Below are 14,717 nucleotides of genomic sequence, written 5' to 3' on the forward strand. Positions count from 1 at the left end.
TAGCTTTATGTGATAATACGTTGTACCTCCCTGTTCACTGGGGACCTGCTGGCTCAAGGAAATGCTGGAGGTTTGTCATCATTTTACCTATTGTTTCAGTAATGATTTGAAATAATTGAAATATCCTTAGTTCATGTTGAGGTTTGGTATAAATACCAGTTTATTCTTGAGAAAATACCAATATGCCTGAGGTGTTTAATCACATTCTTAAACCATTTATCTCCTCAGAAAAAATGATCACCACTGAAGTGCTTGAAGGGGTTCCATTGTTGGTATTGGCTAACAAACAGGATATAGAGGTACTTTTAGTTTTGTCATGTTCATCCCTTTTTTCCTTTATTAATTTTTTTGAAATTAAATTTTCTTTAATCAGAAAGTTCATCTTAAAACATGCAACATAGCTGACCTATGTTCTCAGTGATCTCTGAGGAATATAAGCAAAAGGACTTGGAGTAGACCCACTTTGTGCCTGTTCTTCCACCTCAACTCCATTTTCTGCCAGCTTCATATATTCCACGATTCCGAGAGAGATCAAAAATCCATTTAGAAGAGCCTGTGTAAATAGCACTTAATTTTTTTTTAAACCATGGATATAACTTCAGATTAGCACAGCACTTTACACTTAAAATAGTCACAATATATATCAGTTGAAATTGCCATGCTGCATATCCCAGAGAGTCATTCTGTTCTAAAGTTACAGTCGGCACATGGGTACCAAGACCTCCATTATCTATTCATGTGAAACAAGCTACTTCGTGAAAGGAAGCTGACTTAACTGGAGACAAAATGAGGAATGACAACTTTTGTTTCATCAAGGTACTTCGTTTTGCTGAAGTACTGTACCAAGGGCACTACTCTATTACCCAAGTAGTCGTTCTTCAACTGTGATCTTGACAAAAACTCAGTAGGCTGTTAAATCATTAGGGGATGCATTAGCTCAGTTGCCTGGACTGTTGGTTAGAAATGCAGTGTTGCCAATAGGATAGGTTTAATTCTTGAGGTTATGAAGGATTCTCCTCAACCTGTCCACTCACCTGCGGCATGGAGATTCTCCGGTTAAACCACCACAATCACCTCTCTCTGAGAGTAGTCTGTATGGTGGTCTGAGTATTGGTAACTTTACTTTTTATGTTGAATCATTAGGGACAGAAAAACCTGTTTTGTCTTCTGTTTGCACATTACTGTCTAATTGATTATTGTTGGATAATAATCAGAAACAGAAACACTGACAGTTTTACTGTTCTTCTCTTTAGACTGTAGCCACCTGTCCTGACTGTAATGCATATTCACAGACTCTTAATTAAATATTACTAAATCTTATGAGATATTGAAAAGGCATTATTTTGCATCTTTGCTCCATCAGATGAACTTCTGATCTCTATCATGAAATCACTAAGATCATTTCCTGTAACATCATTTAACTCTACCTCTTCTCATCTCATCTGCAGAATCTCTTATTCTTGCTTTTGTTAGCTGTGAACCTGACTTTACCAATACATTCCATATTTACTCTCTTGAACTTGAAGTCATCCAAAATGCTGCTGTCTGTGTCTGAATTCACATTTGCATACCTGTAATTCTACCCTTTTCTTCAACATTGATTTGAATCACTTATCCATTGTTGACCGTGCCTTCCTTAGGCCCTAGATATAGCTCTAACACATCCTCCCACACCTCTGCAACTCCCTGCCTTACTTTCGTCCTGTAAGGCATTCCTTAAACATTACTTCCTTTTGGGTGCATGTCTCCTATATATCATTTAACTGTAAACTTTTGAATTCTGAAATTCTGACGTAAGTTTTTCTGTTCGTCTGAAGAGTTTAATAATTAACTTTGGGTATTTCTGTAGCCATGCTGATTTTTTTTAAAAAAATAGCTAAAGTGAGTTAACTTCAAGATTAATAGATTTTTATTTGTTAGGAGAGTTTTACAACCACACATGATAAACAAACTCCATTTTAGAAGGACAGCACTGTAGTTTGAGAATAAGGGTTTTTGTTTCTAAATTGGGGAGGTTCTGCAGAAGTTCTGAATGAAGATAGATACGACAACGTTACTTCTGAGAAAGGAAGAAGATAAAACAATAGATTACCTTTGACTAAGGAGTTCAGTGATGGTCTCAAACCAGAAGTTTTGAATAAAGCCCTGACGTGGTTATTTGAAGCTGAGAAAATTTAAATTCAGATGTACAAGAGTTCGTGGGAAAAAGTTTGATTATCCAGAATGGGAATTAGAGTCACAGTTAAATTAAGTAGAACGGGTTAAAGCAAGAGCTTTTGTCATCTGGTGTGAGTACTGTACAAGGCTGACTTTTTTTGGGCAAAAGGTAAAGTCACTATGGTCTTATCCAGACCATAGGGCTGCTCTCTCATTCCAGAGATTCAACTAGTGATGGTTTAAGTGAGGGTCACCATGCTTTGGGCAAGGGGAGAAGTTGAGAAGGAAATTCCTTCATGATAACTTCAACTGACAAAGGAATTGAACCCATGCTGTTGGCGTCACTCTGCACTTCCATCCAGCCAACTGAACTGACTGACCCACGAACTGGGATTTGTAAAGGAGATTTTTTTTGGTGGAGGGATTAATGGTAATGTTGATAATGCATTGATTTCTTTCTGAGATGTGGCATGATCTCTTTTTTTTCCACTTTATGGTTGTTTGGGCCCATTAACCCCAACATTAATGCTTCATTCTTTCCTTATGACTGATAGACCTGCCTTTCAGTGGGAGACATTAAAACAGCTTTTAGTGATTGCGCTCCAAAAATAGGAAAGAGAGACTGTTTGGTCCAGCCATGCTCAGCGCTTACTGGGTAAGTAATGATTGTCTTCCTTCATAGCAGATTTCTGTTGGATAAATTGGTTAGGGGAAGCGGGGGTTCTGAGAGGGAGAACACAGCAAATTATTGTTTAACTGGGTATGGAGAGAACATCTATCAACTTTATTAGTAATATTGTATAAAAGAAAGAATCTGAAATTGTTGTGGAGAAAATAGAGAACCACAGGAGATGCAGAGAGTTCTTCAAGAAGTAGGTCTTTTATTTGCAAACAAAAAACCACGACACAGAAAACAAATTCTCGAATGCCCCCGAACCTCAGGATTTTTATACTTTTTTTTAAATCCTGTTTCTGTTAGCTTATCAGCATGTCCAACTATATTAATCAAAGTACCTCACTCTAGCTACACAATAAACCAGTGATGTTAGTTCCCATTATCTCTTTAGTTGTACATTCTACTTAATGTTATTCTCATGTCACTGTTAAATATTTATTGCTAATTCTGCTACAGTGATCTTCTATTCCAGACTAATCTGTCATGATAGATATTTAGCTATTCCGTCTATTACAATAGTCTCCTGTCTCAAGCTGACTACTAGCTATTAATTAGGTATTATAATGTCATGTCCCAAATAATTATGGTCCCAATCCTGTCATAATAACACTTAACAGCGAAACTTGCTTTATTACTTGTGTTATCTCATCTCGCCATAGTGACCTTTCAGCCTTAACCTTACTCTGCTAATTGGTGTAAGAGAATTCCACAATTCTTATCCCATCCTGCCTTCCACAGACCACAGATTGTCAGTGGTCTTCATGCTTTAACCCTTCCCATGCTTTCATGTTCTTTATTTTCCATAAAAATCTCCTCATATTATTTCAGACATGAGAAGATACACTTGAGTGGGAATATGGTCATATTAATTCAGTGAATACTGTAGAAGTACATGTAGCTTGGACACAGCTAATATGCTTTTAACAAAGGATGGCAAACAGTTTTGTTAGTCCTATGGAGTATTCTGAAATGAGGAGCAAGTTTGAGAACTAATTTTAATTAATCTAGTAAACAGCAGTCAGTGTACATAACTGGAGGAAAGATCCTGCTTGATTTCGCATTTGGTCTATAAACTCTTGGCACTAGATTCAGCCAAACCAACAAATCACAAAATGAATAGATTTTTTGACAAAAATCCAAATAGTTGCACTTCTCATCCTGGTGTGCTAACTTTATAAATAGTAAATGGTGCACATTAGATTAATCCAACAAATTGCTTTGAACTGAATTGTAAAGCTTGTGTAGAGGAGAACGCAGATGGAAAAAATAAGTTTGGGACTGGTATGAGAAAGTTCTTATAATAGTGATAAGTGCACAGAATAGAGTTCCAGATAGAGTAGTTCAGACAATAGCCTTCGAATTATTTACAAAGTAATCGGATACAGCAAAGGGGCTCTCTAAATGTCTAAACTGAGATAAATCAAATTACTTTCCCATGTGTAGTTGCTTTGGGACAACATGTTACTCATTTCCAGGTGGTATAATTCTCCGGTGGCTAGGATAAGAGAGAGTAATTTGTATTTGGTATGTCCTTTGTCTTTGATCCAATTTATTCAGGTTAAGATGGGGGCGCATGGTAGTTGTGCATTTGTGTTATTGGTCCAAGCCAAAACAAAAGTAATTATTGCTTCTCAGTTGCTACAGCATGCTAATGTTGTAGTGTCCTAGTAAGAACTGACCAGATGTTGAGTTTATCTGACACTTAATGATAAAATAAGTGTCCACTGTATATGTTTCTCCTCCATTTTCCTGTGCCCAAAATTGCCAGTACTTGAAACCTTTAAATTAGCTGGTAGTGTTTTTAAATTACTTAATTACACATAGAAGTTTCTCAACTTTATTGTCTTGATTCTTGAGTTCTTTCTTGATTGAATATTCGATAATTTTCAGATTATGCTATACTAAAACAAATTTCTGTCGTCTTCCAGACAAGGTGTAAATGATGGAATTGAATGGATGGTCAAATGTGTGATTAGGAACATTCACAGGCCACCAAGGCAAAAGGATATCACATAAAGCATTTCTTTCAGATCTCAGACTGAACATTAAATCTCCTGTTTTATCAGAGATGCTGAATTGTCGTTCAACTGATTCAATGGATCTCCGACGTCTTGGGAATATGTCACCTGAAAATAGTCTCAAACTCACAATGCTCAATAACTGTGATATCTTATAGTCAGAATTTGTATTTGTAAACCACTATAATACTGCAGTACTACTTCCTCAGCATTTGTATTGCCTGCTTGTTTTGTGCATTAGTAAAATATTTTAGTGCACATATTTATTGTACCCATTGATAATTTTAGTGGAAGTACAAACTATTGTTACAGTTTTAGAAAAGCTCTCCCTAAGCCTTCTATCTTTTATTTCTAAATAAAAATTAAGAAGTTCACTGAATTAGCTGAAGAGTAGTGCAGACTAGCAAAAAGAGAGGTGGGTGCTGGCTTTGATTAGTAAGCTAGTCATGGCTGAGGCAATGAAATGAGCAAGACATTAAACAGCACACCCATAGACTCGTGAGGTTAAAAAACAGCCAGGGTTCTGACACCTGATTCCCATCGAGCAATCCTTTTTGAAATGTACTTTTATCAATGCAGAATGAGGATAAAATTGAATTTGTTCTCCAAACATGTCCTACCACAGATCTTTCATGAATAATAGCCAATTAACAAAATGCAACAACCTGTCAAACAATACTCATGATCCAGTCGGCAGAGGCGGAAGAAAATTCAAAAAAGGGTGAGTATTTTTGAATTAGTTTTAGACTTGAGAGAAGTAAGCAGTGGACTTACTTAAGTCAGAATGCAAGATAATATATTACAGCTAACTGTGGTATAAATTCTAGCTTCAAATGAGAATAATGTTGTCATGGCATTCTCAAATGATGAAAAGGTTCTTTACCAGGAAAGGTTCTAGGTTGTATGCTGAGTAGCTGGAGGGGCAATGCTATTAATTGTTCTAGAAAACAATGGAATTTCCTGTGGCTTGTAAGGTTGCAACAGAACGATGCTGATGTATACAATGGGAGTTTGGGAAAAAACTGAAAATTTTCATTTTTATACACCACACCCCTTCAGCCTGTGAACCACAGAACCAGGTGCAAGCAGCCAGTAATGCAGTGTGCACTTTTATCTGGTGTGTTTCTTTGTTTTGCTGACTTTGTAAATGGTAAATCTTGGAGATATATATTTTGCATCTGTAACTGTTCAAGTACGTTTGGTTGCAACAGTTTAATGTTTGCAATAGGTCCCTGCAAAAGGCACTTTCTTTCCAGCATGGGGTCAGAACAAGGGTTGAGGTTAATGTCTAAACACTTTAATAAATATTTGTAAAATGTAGATTTTATTTTGCTGTACTATTTTTCCTTTATTTTGGAAGTACTAATCCAAAAAAAAGTCATTGTAAACTAATTTTGGTGGTCTATTATTCTATTTCCTTATTTCAAATAAAAAATGTATTAAAACTTTTGGTCTTGAAGAAGCTCTGATTTATGTTGAAATACAATCCATTTGATATACAAAATGTTTTTCCTTCTGAAATAAAATTTTTGCTTCAGTAATTGGAAATCAGAGTTTAAATCTTGGCCACTTACAATGTAATGAGGCTTTTCTGTTGATTTCCTTATAATTCACACACTTCATTATGCACAAGAACATTTGGGATATGAAGTTTTATTTGAAATAACCCAAAATGTATTTGTGCATTTTTTCTTACTCTCCAGGGTATAAGGAATGTAAATGTCCAGGATCTGATAGAATTTAATGGGTAGCTTTGATAATTATCTTTAAAGTTAAAGGTAAAAGAAAGGTCTTTGTCTCGCAGCGCAACAGAAGTTATTGGTGTTCACCACTCCTGTGCACATGCATTTGCATTCCGGATCCTAACTGATAACTGTGAGAAACGTTTTCCTTATGTGCTCTTTGTCTTTATCATTCACCTTAACTCTGTGTCTTCTAGTTCTTGACCCTGATGGTCTTCGGTTCCTTTCATAAATTTCTTACGTTTGCCATCGACTGGAATCTCAATATAGATCAAATGTGTAATCTTGAGGTGAATGTCTGCCTTTGCATCTTCTCCAGCACAAAGACAAGGCATTTCTACTTCATAGAACTTGGCCAGCCCCACCTCAAACTGCTTGCTGCTGGAATCCTCATCCTTGTCTTTGTCATCTGCAGTTTTGATGACTTCAAATCTTTTCCATTCTGAACAGAAATTATGTTGGACTTGAAATGTTAACCCTTTCCTTCTCTTCTGCCAGACCTGCTGAGTTACTCTGGAACTTTGTTTTCACTTCAATTATTTCAACAATTCCTTGATCATCTTTTTGTCAGGCATCCATTATAACCTCAGTTTTTCAGAATTTGCTGTTCAGTCAAATGATGTGTCAAGGCTTCTACACAAAATTATGCAAGGCATAGACAGGTAAATCGTGAGAATCCTTTCCCTATGACAGGGAGCACAAGTGTAAGGTAAGGAGTAAGTTGCTTAAAAGAGTTCTGCAGAAATTTATTTTCACCCAGACAGGAGTAGATATGTAGAAGGTGTTGCCTGAAAGGAGGTGAAGGCAAGTACTCGCGCAACATTTAAGAAGCATCAGGGCAAGCACTTAAAATGCCAGGACACAGTAGGCTACAGAACAAGTGCAGGTGTAGTTTGGTCTCTTTAGATCGACATAGATATGGTGGGCTGAAGGGCCTATTTCTCTCCTCTATGAAGTATCACCTATGTCTTTGCTGACTACACTGGCTTGAGATCTCTTAATGCTTCAAATTTAAAATTCTCATTCATCTGTTTAAATTTCTTCTTTGCCCCACCAAACCTTCTCATGGATCTACCTTTTCATTCCCTATAACCTCTCCTAGCTCAACAATATTCTCTGCCCTGCCCTAGCCCTGCATCTGCCTCCCCCTCCAAACCTTCCAAAGTATCTCTGCTTTGTTGTGGTTCTGTTCGCCGAGCTGGAAGTTTTTGTTGCAAACATTTTGTCCCCTGGCTAGGCGACATCATCAGTGCTTGGGAGCCTCCTGCGAAGCGCTTCTTTGATGTTTCCTCCGGTGTTTATAGTGGTCTGTCCCTGCCGCTTCCGGTTGTCAGTTTCAGCTGTCCGCTGTAGTGGTTGGTATATTGGGTCCAGGTCGATGTGTTTGTTGATGGAGTTTGTGGATGAATGCCATGCCTCTAGGAATTCCCTGGCTGTTCTCTGTCTGGCTTGCCCTATGATAGTAGTGTTGTCCCAGTCGAATTCATGTTGCTTGTTGTCTGCGTGTGTGGCTACTAAGGATAGCTGGTCGTGTCGTTTCATGGCTAGTTGATGTTCATGTATACGGATTGTTAGCTGTCTTCCTGTTTGTCCTATATAGTGTTTAGTGCAGTCCTTGCATGGTATTTTGTACACTACATTCGTCTTACTCATGTTGGGTATCGGGTCCTTCGTTCTGGTGAGTTGTTGTCTGAGCGTGGCTGTTGGTTTGTGTGCCGTTATGAGTCCTAGGGGTCGCAGTAGTCTGGCAGTCAGTTCCGAGATGCTCCTGATGTATGGTAGTGTGGCTAGTCCTTTTGGCTGTGGTATGTCCTCGTTCCGTGGTCTTTCTCTTAGGCATCTGTTGATGAAGTTGCGCGGGTATCCGTTTTTGGCGAATACCTTGTATAGGTGTTCTTCTTCTTCTTTTTGCAGTCCTGGTGTACTGCAGTGTGTTGTGGCCCTTTTGAATAGTGTCCTGATGCAGCTTCGTTTGTGTGTGTGTTGGGGTGGTTACTTTCATAGCTTAGGACTTGGTCTGTGTGTGTGGCTTTCCTGTATACCCTTGTAGTGAATTCTCCGTTCGGTGTTCTCTGTACCATCACGTCTAGGAATGGGAGTTGGCTATCCTTTTCTTCTTCTCTCGTGAATCGGATTCCTGTGAGTGTGGCGTTGATGATCCGGTGTGTTTTTTCTATTTCCGTGTTTTTAATGATTACAAACGTGTCATCGACATATCTGACCCAGAGTTTGGGTTGAATTTGTGGTAGGACTGTTTGTTCTAACCTTTGCATAACTGCCTCTGCTATGAGTCCCGAGATTGGTGATCCCATGGGTGTTCCGTTGATTTGTTCGTATATCTGGTTGTTGAATGTGAAGTGTGTTGTGAGGCACAAGTCCAGTAGTTTAAGTATGCCGTCTTTGTTGATAGGTTCAGCGTCCTGTTTTCTGTTCTGTATGTCCAGTAGGTTGGCTATTGTTTCTCTGGCTAGGGTTTTGTCAATCGAGTGAACAGTGCCGTCACGTCGAATTATATCATGGTTTCTTCTTTGTCTATGTGTATATTTCTGATGATGTCCAAGAATTCCTGTGTTGATTGTATAGAGTGTTTGGATCCGCTGACCAGGTGTTTCAGTTTCTGTTGTAGTTCTTTGGCCAGTTTGTGTGATGGTGTCCCTGGTAGTGATACTATGGGTCTGAGTGGGATGTCTGGTTTGTGTACTTTAGGTAATCCATAGAATCTGGGAGTGTTGTTGCTTTCCGGTTTCATTCTTTGTAGGTCAGCTCTGGTTATCTGTCCGTTTTTTGGTAGATTCCTTAGTGTGTTATTTATCCTATTGGTGAGTTTATCCTATCTCTGCTTTGTTGATTGGATTTGTGCCTTCCCTTCCATTAATTGTGATGCATCTAGCTACTGAGGCTCAGTGCTGTGGAATTTTCTTTGCTAGTCACTTTTTATCCTTTTCCTTTTTTTAAACAGGCTGTACTTATATCCTAGTTATTTGACTGAAGTTTTGACCACCTATCCTCTGGCTGGATACCTATTTCTTTTACAAGTCTTTGTACACAGCCTCGAAGTTTTTATTTTCATTTAAAGCATATGTTTTAAATATGGTGTGTGTTATTTGTCTTAATGTGCAGTGTCAGTTGGACTGGGGTAGACCAAATTAGAAGTCACGTTATCAGCAGCTGTTATCCAACAGGTTTATTAGAAATTGCAGGCTTTCGGAACACTGCTCCTTCGCCTGATGAAAATAAATAAACCTGTTGGGCAATAACCTGGTGTCATGTGACTTCTGACTTTATTTGTCTTCGTTAAAATCACAGCACCAGGTTTAACTTGGTCCACTCCAGTCCAACACTGGCACCTCCACATCATGGCTTTATTTGTCTTAGATGGATTTAGATGTTGAAAGGAGAGTAATATGCTGAGGCAACCAGACTATTTCAGTCAGACCCAGCATAACTTTCCTCCCTTAGTCATGTAACACTAAGCACTGTTGTGTTTGTTGCTCCTGATGATTTGGTTGGATGCAAATTCCTTTGAATTATTGACTTTTCCAGGAATTTGCATGCTTGTCCTCAACAAACAAATGCAGTGAACTTAACTGTTCAGGTTCAATTTCTAGTTAAAACAGAGCCAAAACGTTGAGTGGAAATTTACATTTCAAATTATTTTCCATCATCTTACTTTGGTTCCCAATGAACATATTGAGTCATCAAAACCGATAATCATTAATCGGATTGTTCCTTTTTTTTTGTTACTTATTTATACATAAGATTCTCTACAATTAGCACAAGGGTAAAAAGCATGGGTCATTCTGCTATAATGCACATTTCGTTAATGCAAATTCGCGATAACATGATTGGTGAACTGGGGACACTATTTCTATAGCGTGAACTTTTAAAGCGTGTATTGGTTATAGTGTGATCGTTGGTTTGAATGGTGCTGCTATTTTCTGACAACACGGGGTTGTACAAGAATGGAACTACCACATTATAGCAGAACCAACCGTATAACTCTTTCAGTGTTATGCAATTATAATTAAACATAATCAAACCTCTCAGTAGAAGTGACTTCTGCTTACATGGGAATTACAACTGGCTCAGCAAGGAAGAAGTAATAGTAATTATTATAATACACTGTTAGATCAGATCTCCATATTGAAAAAGTAGACTCTGACACAAATGATTTTCTAAATATTTCTTGTCTTTTGTAATTTTTGTTATAGAGTCATAGAGATGTACAGCATGGAAACAGATCCTTCGGTCCAACCTGTCCATGCCAACCAGATATCCCAACCCAATCTAGTTCCACCTGCCATCACCCAGCCCATAAACCTCCAAACCCTTCTATTCATATACTCATCCAAATGCCTTTCAAATGTTGCAATTGTACTAGCCTCTACCACTTCCTCTGGCAGCTCATTCTATCTTATAGAAGTTCCTTCGAAATTAAGCACCTTTTCACTATTGGTGAGAAGTATTGTCATCAAGTGACCACAGAGAAGATGCATAAGAGCAGGCTTTCTTTATAAAGTTCTGGTTGTAAGCATAATTGACAAGACCAGCTTTTACTCCCTATTCAAATTGCCCATTAGAATGGGGTGAGCTGCCTTTTTCAAACATTGCAATTCATGTGCACTCACGACTTGGAAGCGTGCACCAGTAATCATGTCCCTGGATGTGAATAGTACATAAAGAACCAGAACATCTGGCTCTGGATGTTTCTTCCATTCTGCTGCTCTTGCACTTAAGGTTTTTTTTAAACACTGCAGCTCAACCAACCAGAGGGTTGTTGTCTGGCAGAATTTATTTAATTTGAAAGTTTCCTGATGCTGTTCAGTCTCTCAATCTCACTCCAACATTGTTTTGCACAGGTCAACAATATGCAACACTTTATTTTCTTTTCTATACTTCCTTGGCATTTCAGTTATAGCAGTTGACAGTGTGGTGCTGGAAAAGCACAGCAAGTCAGGCTCATTCCTGATGAAGGGCTTATGCCCAAAACGTCGATTCTTCTGCTCCTCGGGTGCTGCCTGACCTGCTGTGCTTTTCCAATACCACACTCTAAACTCTGATCTCCAGCATTTGCCGTCCTCACTTTCTCCGAGTTGATTTCAGTTATTCCAGTCCAATTTAAACTTCAGTTTATAGTCCCCAAAAAATGATAAGTATGTGGCCTTGTAAGGTGTTGAAAGTAATCCTGCAGTACTGTTAGATGAATTGCTACTGTCAGTATTTTCATCTAGTGCCAATGAAAAAAAAATTTGTGTATTTCCAGGTCAGGATGGTTTGTAATTTGGAAGTAAACTTAAAGGTCATGTTATTTCCTTGTGCCTGCTAGTCTTGTTCTTCTATGTGGTAGGCATTGCAGATTTGACAGTTAATATCAAAGAAGCCTCGGTTAGTTGTTGCATTGCATCTTGATAGTACACATTCTGCATATCCATTCTAATTGGTTGGAGAATTGAATTTTTAAGGTGCTGGATGAGGTGCTACTAAGCAGGTTGCTTTGTCTTGGTTTGTGTTGAGTTTCTTAAGTAATGTTGGTCCTGCAGCTATCCAAGCCCATCATAACACTCCTGACTTGTCCTTTAGATCTGGTGAAAAAGCTTTGAAATGCAGAAGTTCAGTCACTTGCCACAGAACTCCCAAGTTCGGATTTATTCTTGTAGCTGATGCAGTTAGATTTCTATTCAGTTGTAAGTGCTCGTGATATTGATGGTGGGGGATTCAGTGATGTGAATGTTTAACTGACCTTGCTACATTTGGATGCAGAATGTTTCATTATCTGAAATACTGAATGGTACTGAACACTGTACAACCATCAACAAACAACTCACTTTTGACTTTATGATGGAGAGAAGGTAACTTATGAAGCAGCTTAAGATGGTCAAGCCTTGGACACTACCCTGAAGAACTCCTGCAGTAATGCCTTGGGGCTGAGAAGATTGACCTCCTTTAATTAGAAAAGAAGATAGTTATGTTGTATGTGACTGCAGTTAGTAGTGAGTCATCCTCTCTAAGATATTCCATTCCTTTCCTACTTACATTAGTTGTTCGATTCTGGAATTACAAGAACAGGATCTGACTCACTCTTATAAATTTGTCAGTTTATTATAACTGTAAAAATCCCTTTTACAATTTTACCAAAACTTACAATTGGCTGTTTGTTATAGGATTGATTGTAGATCTGCATGTGGAGATGATTGCTCCCTGTCTTTCTTCACCTCCATCCAATGCCCCCAAGTTGTTCTGTCTTATGTCCCAGTCAATTGAAGGTTCAGACAAGGATTATAATTTTTCATAACTCTCTTTATCTTGGTCTTCCAAACTTCTGAACTACACAAAATTGAAAGATCATAGACAATACTACCCCCTCGCCTGTTGGACACAGCACAGAATAATATGATTTCCCCAAAGATGATGGGTGCTTAGCTCATAGCCTGTTCAGATCTTAATGTTCCCACCATTTGTGAAAGGGCATGTATGTGATTCATAATTGCTATTATTTTGTGGCATTATCTCGTTGTTAATGTTCTCTAAACCTGTCATGAGTGAGGATTTCAATTTGTTCATTTCTTCTAAAGTTAACTTTTTTGTATTTGCCTCCTGACACTAGCTGATGTCAGTTTAAAAAGGGCTCATTGATGCTACATTCAGTAACATACTGCTTTCATGTCAAACTATTGTTGCGCACGTTGAGTTTGAGTTTGACTCGATTGTTCATGCTTGGACCAAAGCTGTAATCAGCTCTGGAGAAGTGGCCCTGGCTGAACTCAAATGGAGTTAACAGTGAGTTTGTAAGTAAGTGCCACTTAACAGCTATGTTAGCGACACCTTCCAGCACTTTGGTAATGATTGAGACGAAACTGAAGGGACAGCAATTGATCATATTGAATTTGTCCTGCCTTCTTTGGACAGGATATGCCTATGAAATTTTAGAGCCTAAATCTTCAGTATTGTAACCAGGAGTTTGTTAGAATCATAGACTTTGCTGTATCCAGTATGCTCAGACATTTCAGAATATTATGCAGATTGAGTCAAATTGACTGAAAACTGGCACTTGAAATACTTTGGAACTCAGAACATACCATTCAAACTAGAAGTTAGAGTAGGCAGTTCACCCTGGACCCTGCTCCGCCATTTAATGCAATGATAACTGAACTCATTATGGTCTCAATGCCACCTTCCTGCCGACCTTTATAACATTACTAATTAAAAATCTGTTATCTCCAACTTAAATTTAGTCTCCCAGCATCCACTGCACTCTGGGGTAGTGAATTCTACAGAATCACAGCACTTCGAGAGAAGTAATTCCTCTTTGTCTCTGTTTTAAATCTGCAGCCCTTTAACCTAAAAGTGTGACCTGTAGTTGTAGATTACCCCACAAGAGGAAACATCTGCTCTGAATCTACTTTGCCAATCTCCTTTATCATCTTATTTATCTCAATTGAATCTCCTCTCATCTCCTCTCTCCACTCATGAATTTAGATCTAAACTGCTCAATCTCTCCTTATAAGCGATGTAACTCTGGAATTAATCTAATGAGCCCTCTCTAAAAAGCCTCCAGTGCAATTGCATTCTTACTCAAACAAGGAACCAAAACTGTATTCAGTTCTGCAGATGATCAATGCATTAGTGATATCACAATTGCAACAACACTTTCCTGCTTTTATACTCCATTTCTTTGACAATAAATGTCAAAATTCAATTTGTGCTCTCAGTACCTTCTGCACCTGCAAACTGCTTTCTGCAATTCAGATCCCTCCATAATGAAGCATTTTGAAGTTTCTACCCATTCTACCCATAAGTTGCCTTTTTATGTTTATGACCAAAAAATGGGTTACCTTGCACTTGTTCACATTGAGCTCCATCTGCTGAATTTTGGCCTACTCACCTAATATCTGTTTATAACAATCATCTTTCTTCATTGCAATTTATTTTCCCACCTATTTTAGTGTCATCTGCACATTTGACTATCCCTGCATCCAAGTCATTAATGTAGATTGTAAAATAGTTGGGGCCTGAGGACTGAATCCTGTGACACCCCACGAGTCTCAATTTGTCAGAGAATTAATATTTATTTGCTCTCTTGGAACCAAGCTATTTGTTAGAATGGTCTACACTGTGGTCAAACTC

At 38.3% G+C, this 14,717-nt stretch overlaps 1 protein-coding gene across 2 annotated transcripts in view; it reads left to right on the forward strand.

The window, feature by feature from the left end:
• Nucleotides 1-6,300, forward strand: part of arfrp1 (ARF related protein 1) — a 36,692-nt gene extending 30,392 nt beyond the window's left edge. Inside the window, exons 6-8 of one of the 2 annotated variants that reach the window (XM_043710321.2) lie at nucleotides 229-299; nucleotides 2,712-2,812; nucleotides 4,900-6,300. In XM_043710321.2, coding sequence (XP_043566256.1) covers nucleotides 229-299; nucleotides 2,712-2,812; nucleotides 4,900-4,924 — 197 coding nt within the window. In that variant the 3' untranslated portion in view covers nucleotides 4,925-6,300. Of the gene's footprint in view, nucleotides 1-228; nucleotides 300-2,711; nucleotides 2,813-4,761 lie in introns of both variants that reach the window. The other variant, XM_043710320.2, reaches the window with a different exon arrangement.
• Nucleotides 6,301-14,717: the final 8,417 nt, after the last annotated feature.

Source organism: Chiloscyllium plagiosum, unplaced genomic scaffold, assembly GCF_037043375.1.
Source record: "Chiloscyllium plagiosum isolate Xiang-an unplaced genomic scaffold, Cpla_swu_hap1 HiC_scaffold_15, whole genome shotgun sequence".
NCBI lineage: Eukaryota > Metazoa > Chordata > Chondrichthyes > Orectolobiformes > Hemiscylliidae > Chiloscyllium > Chiloscyllium plagiosum.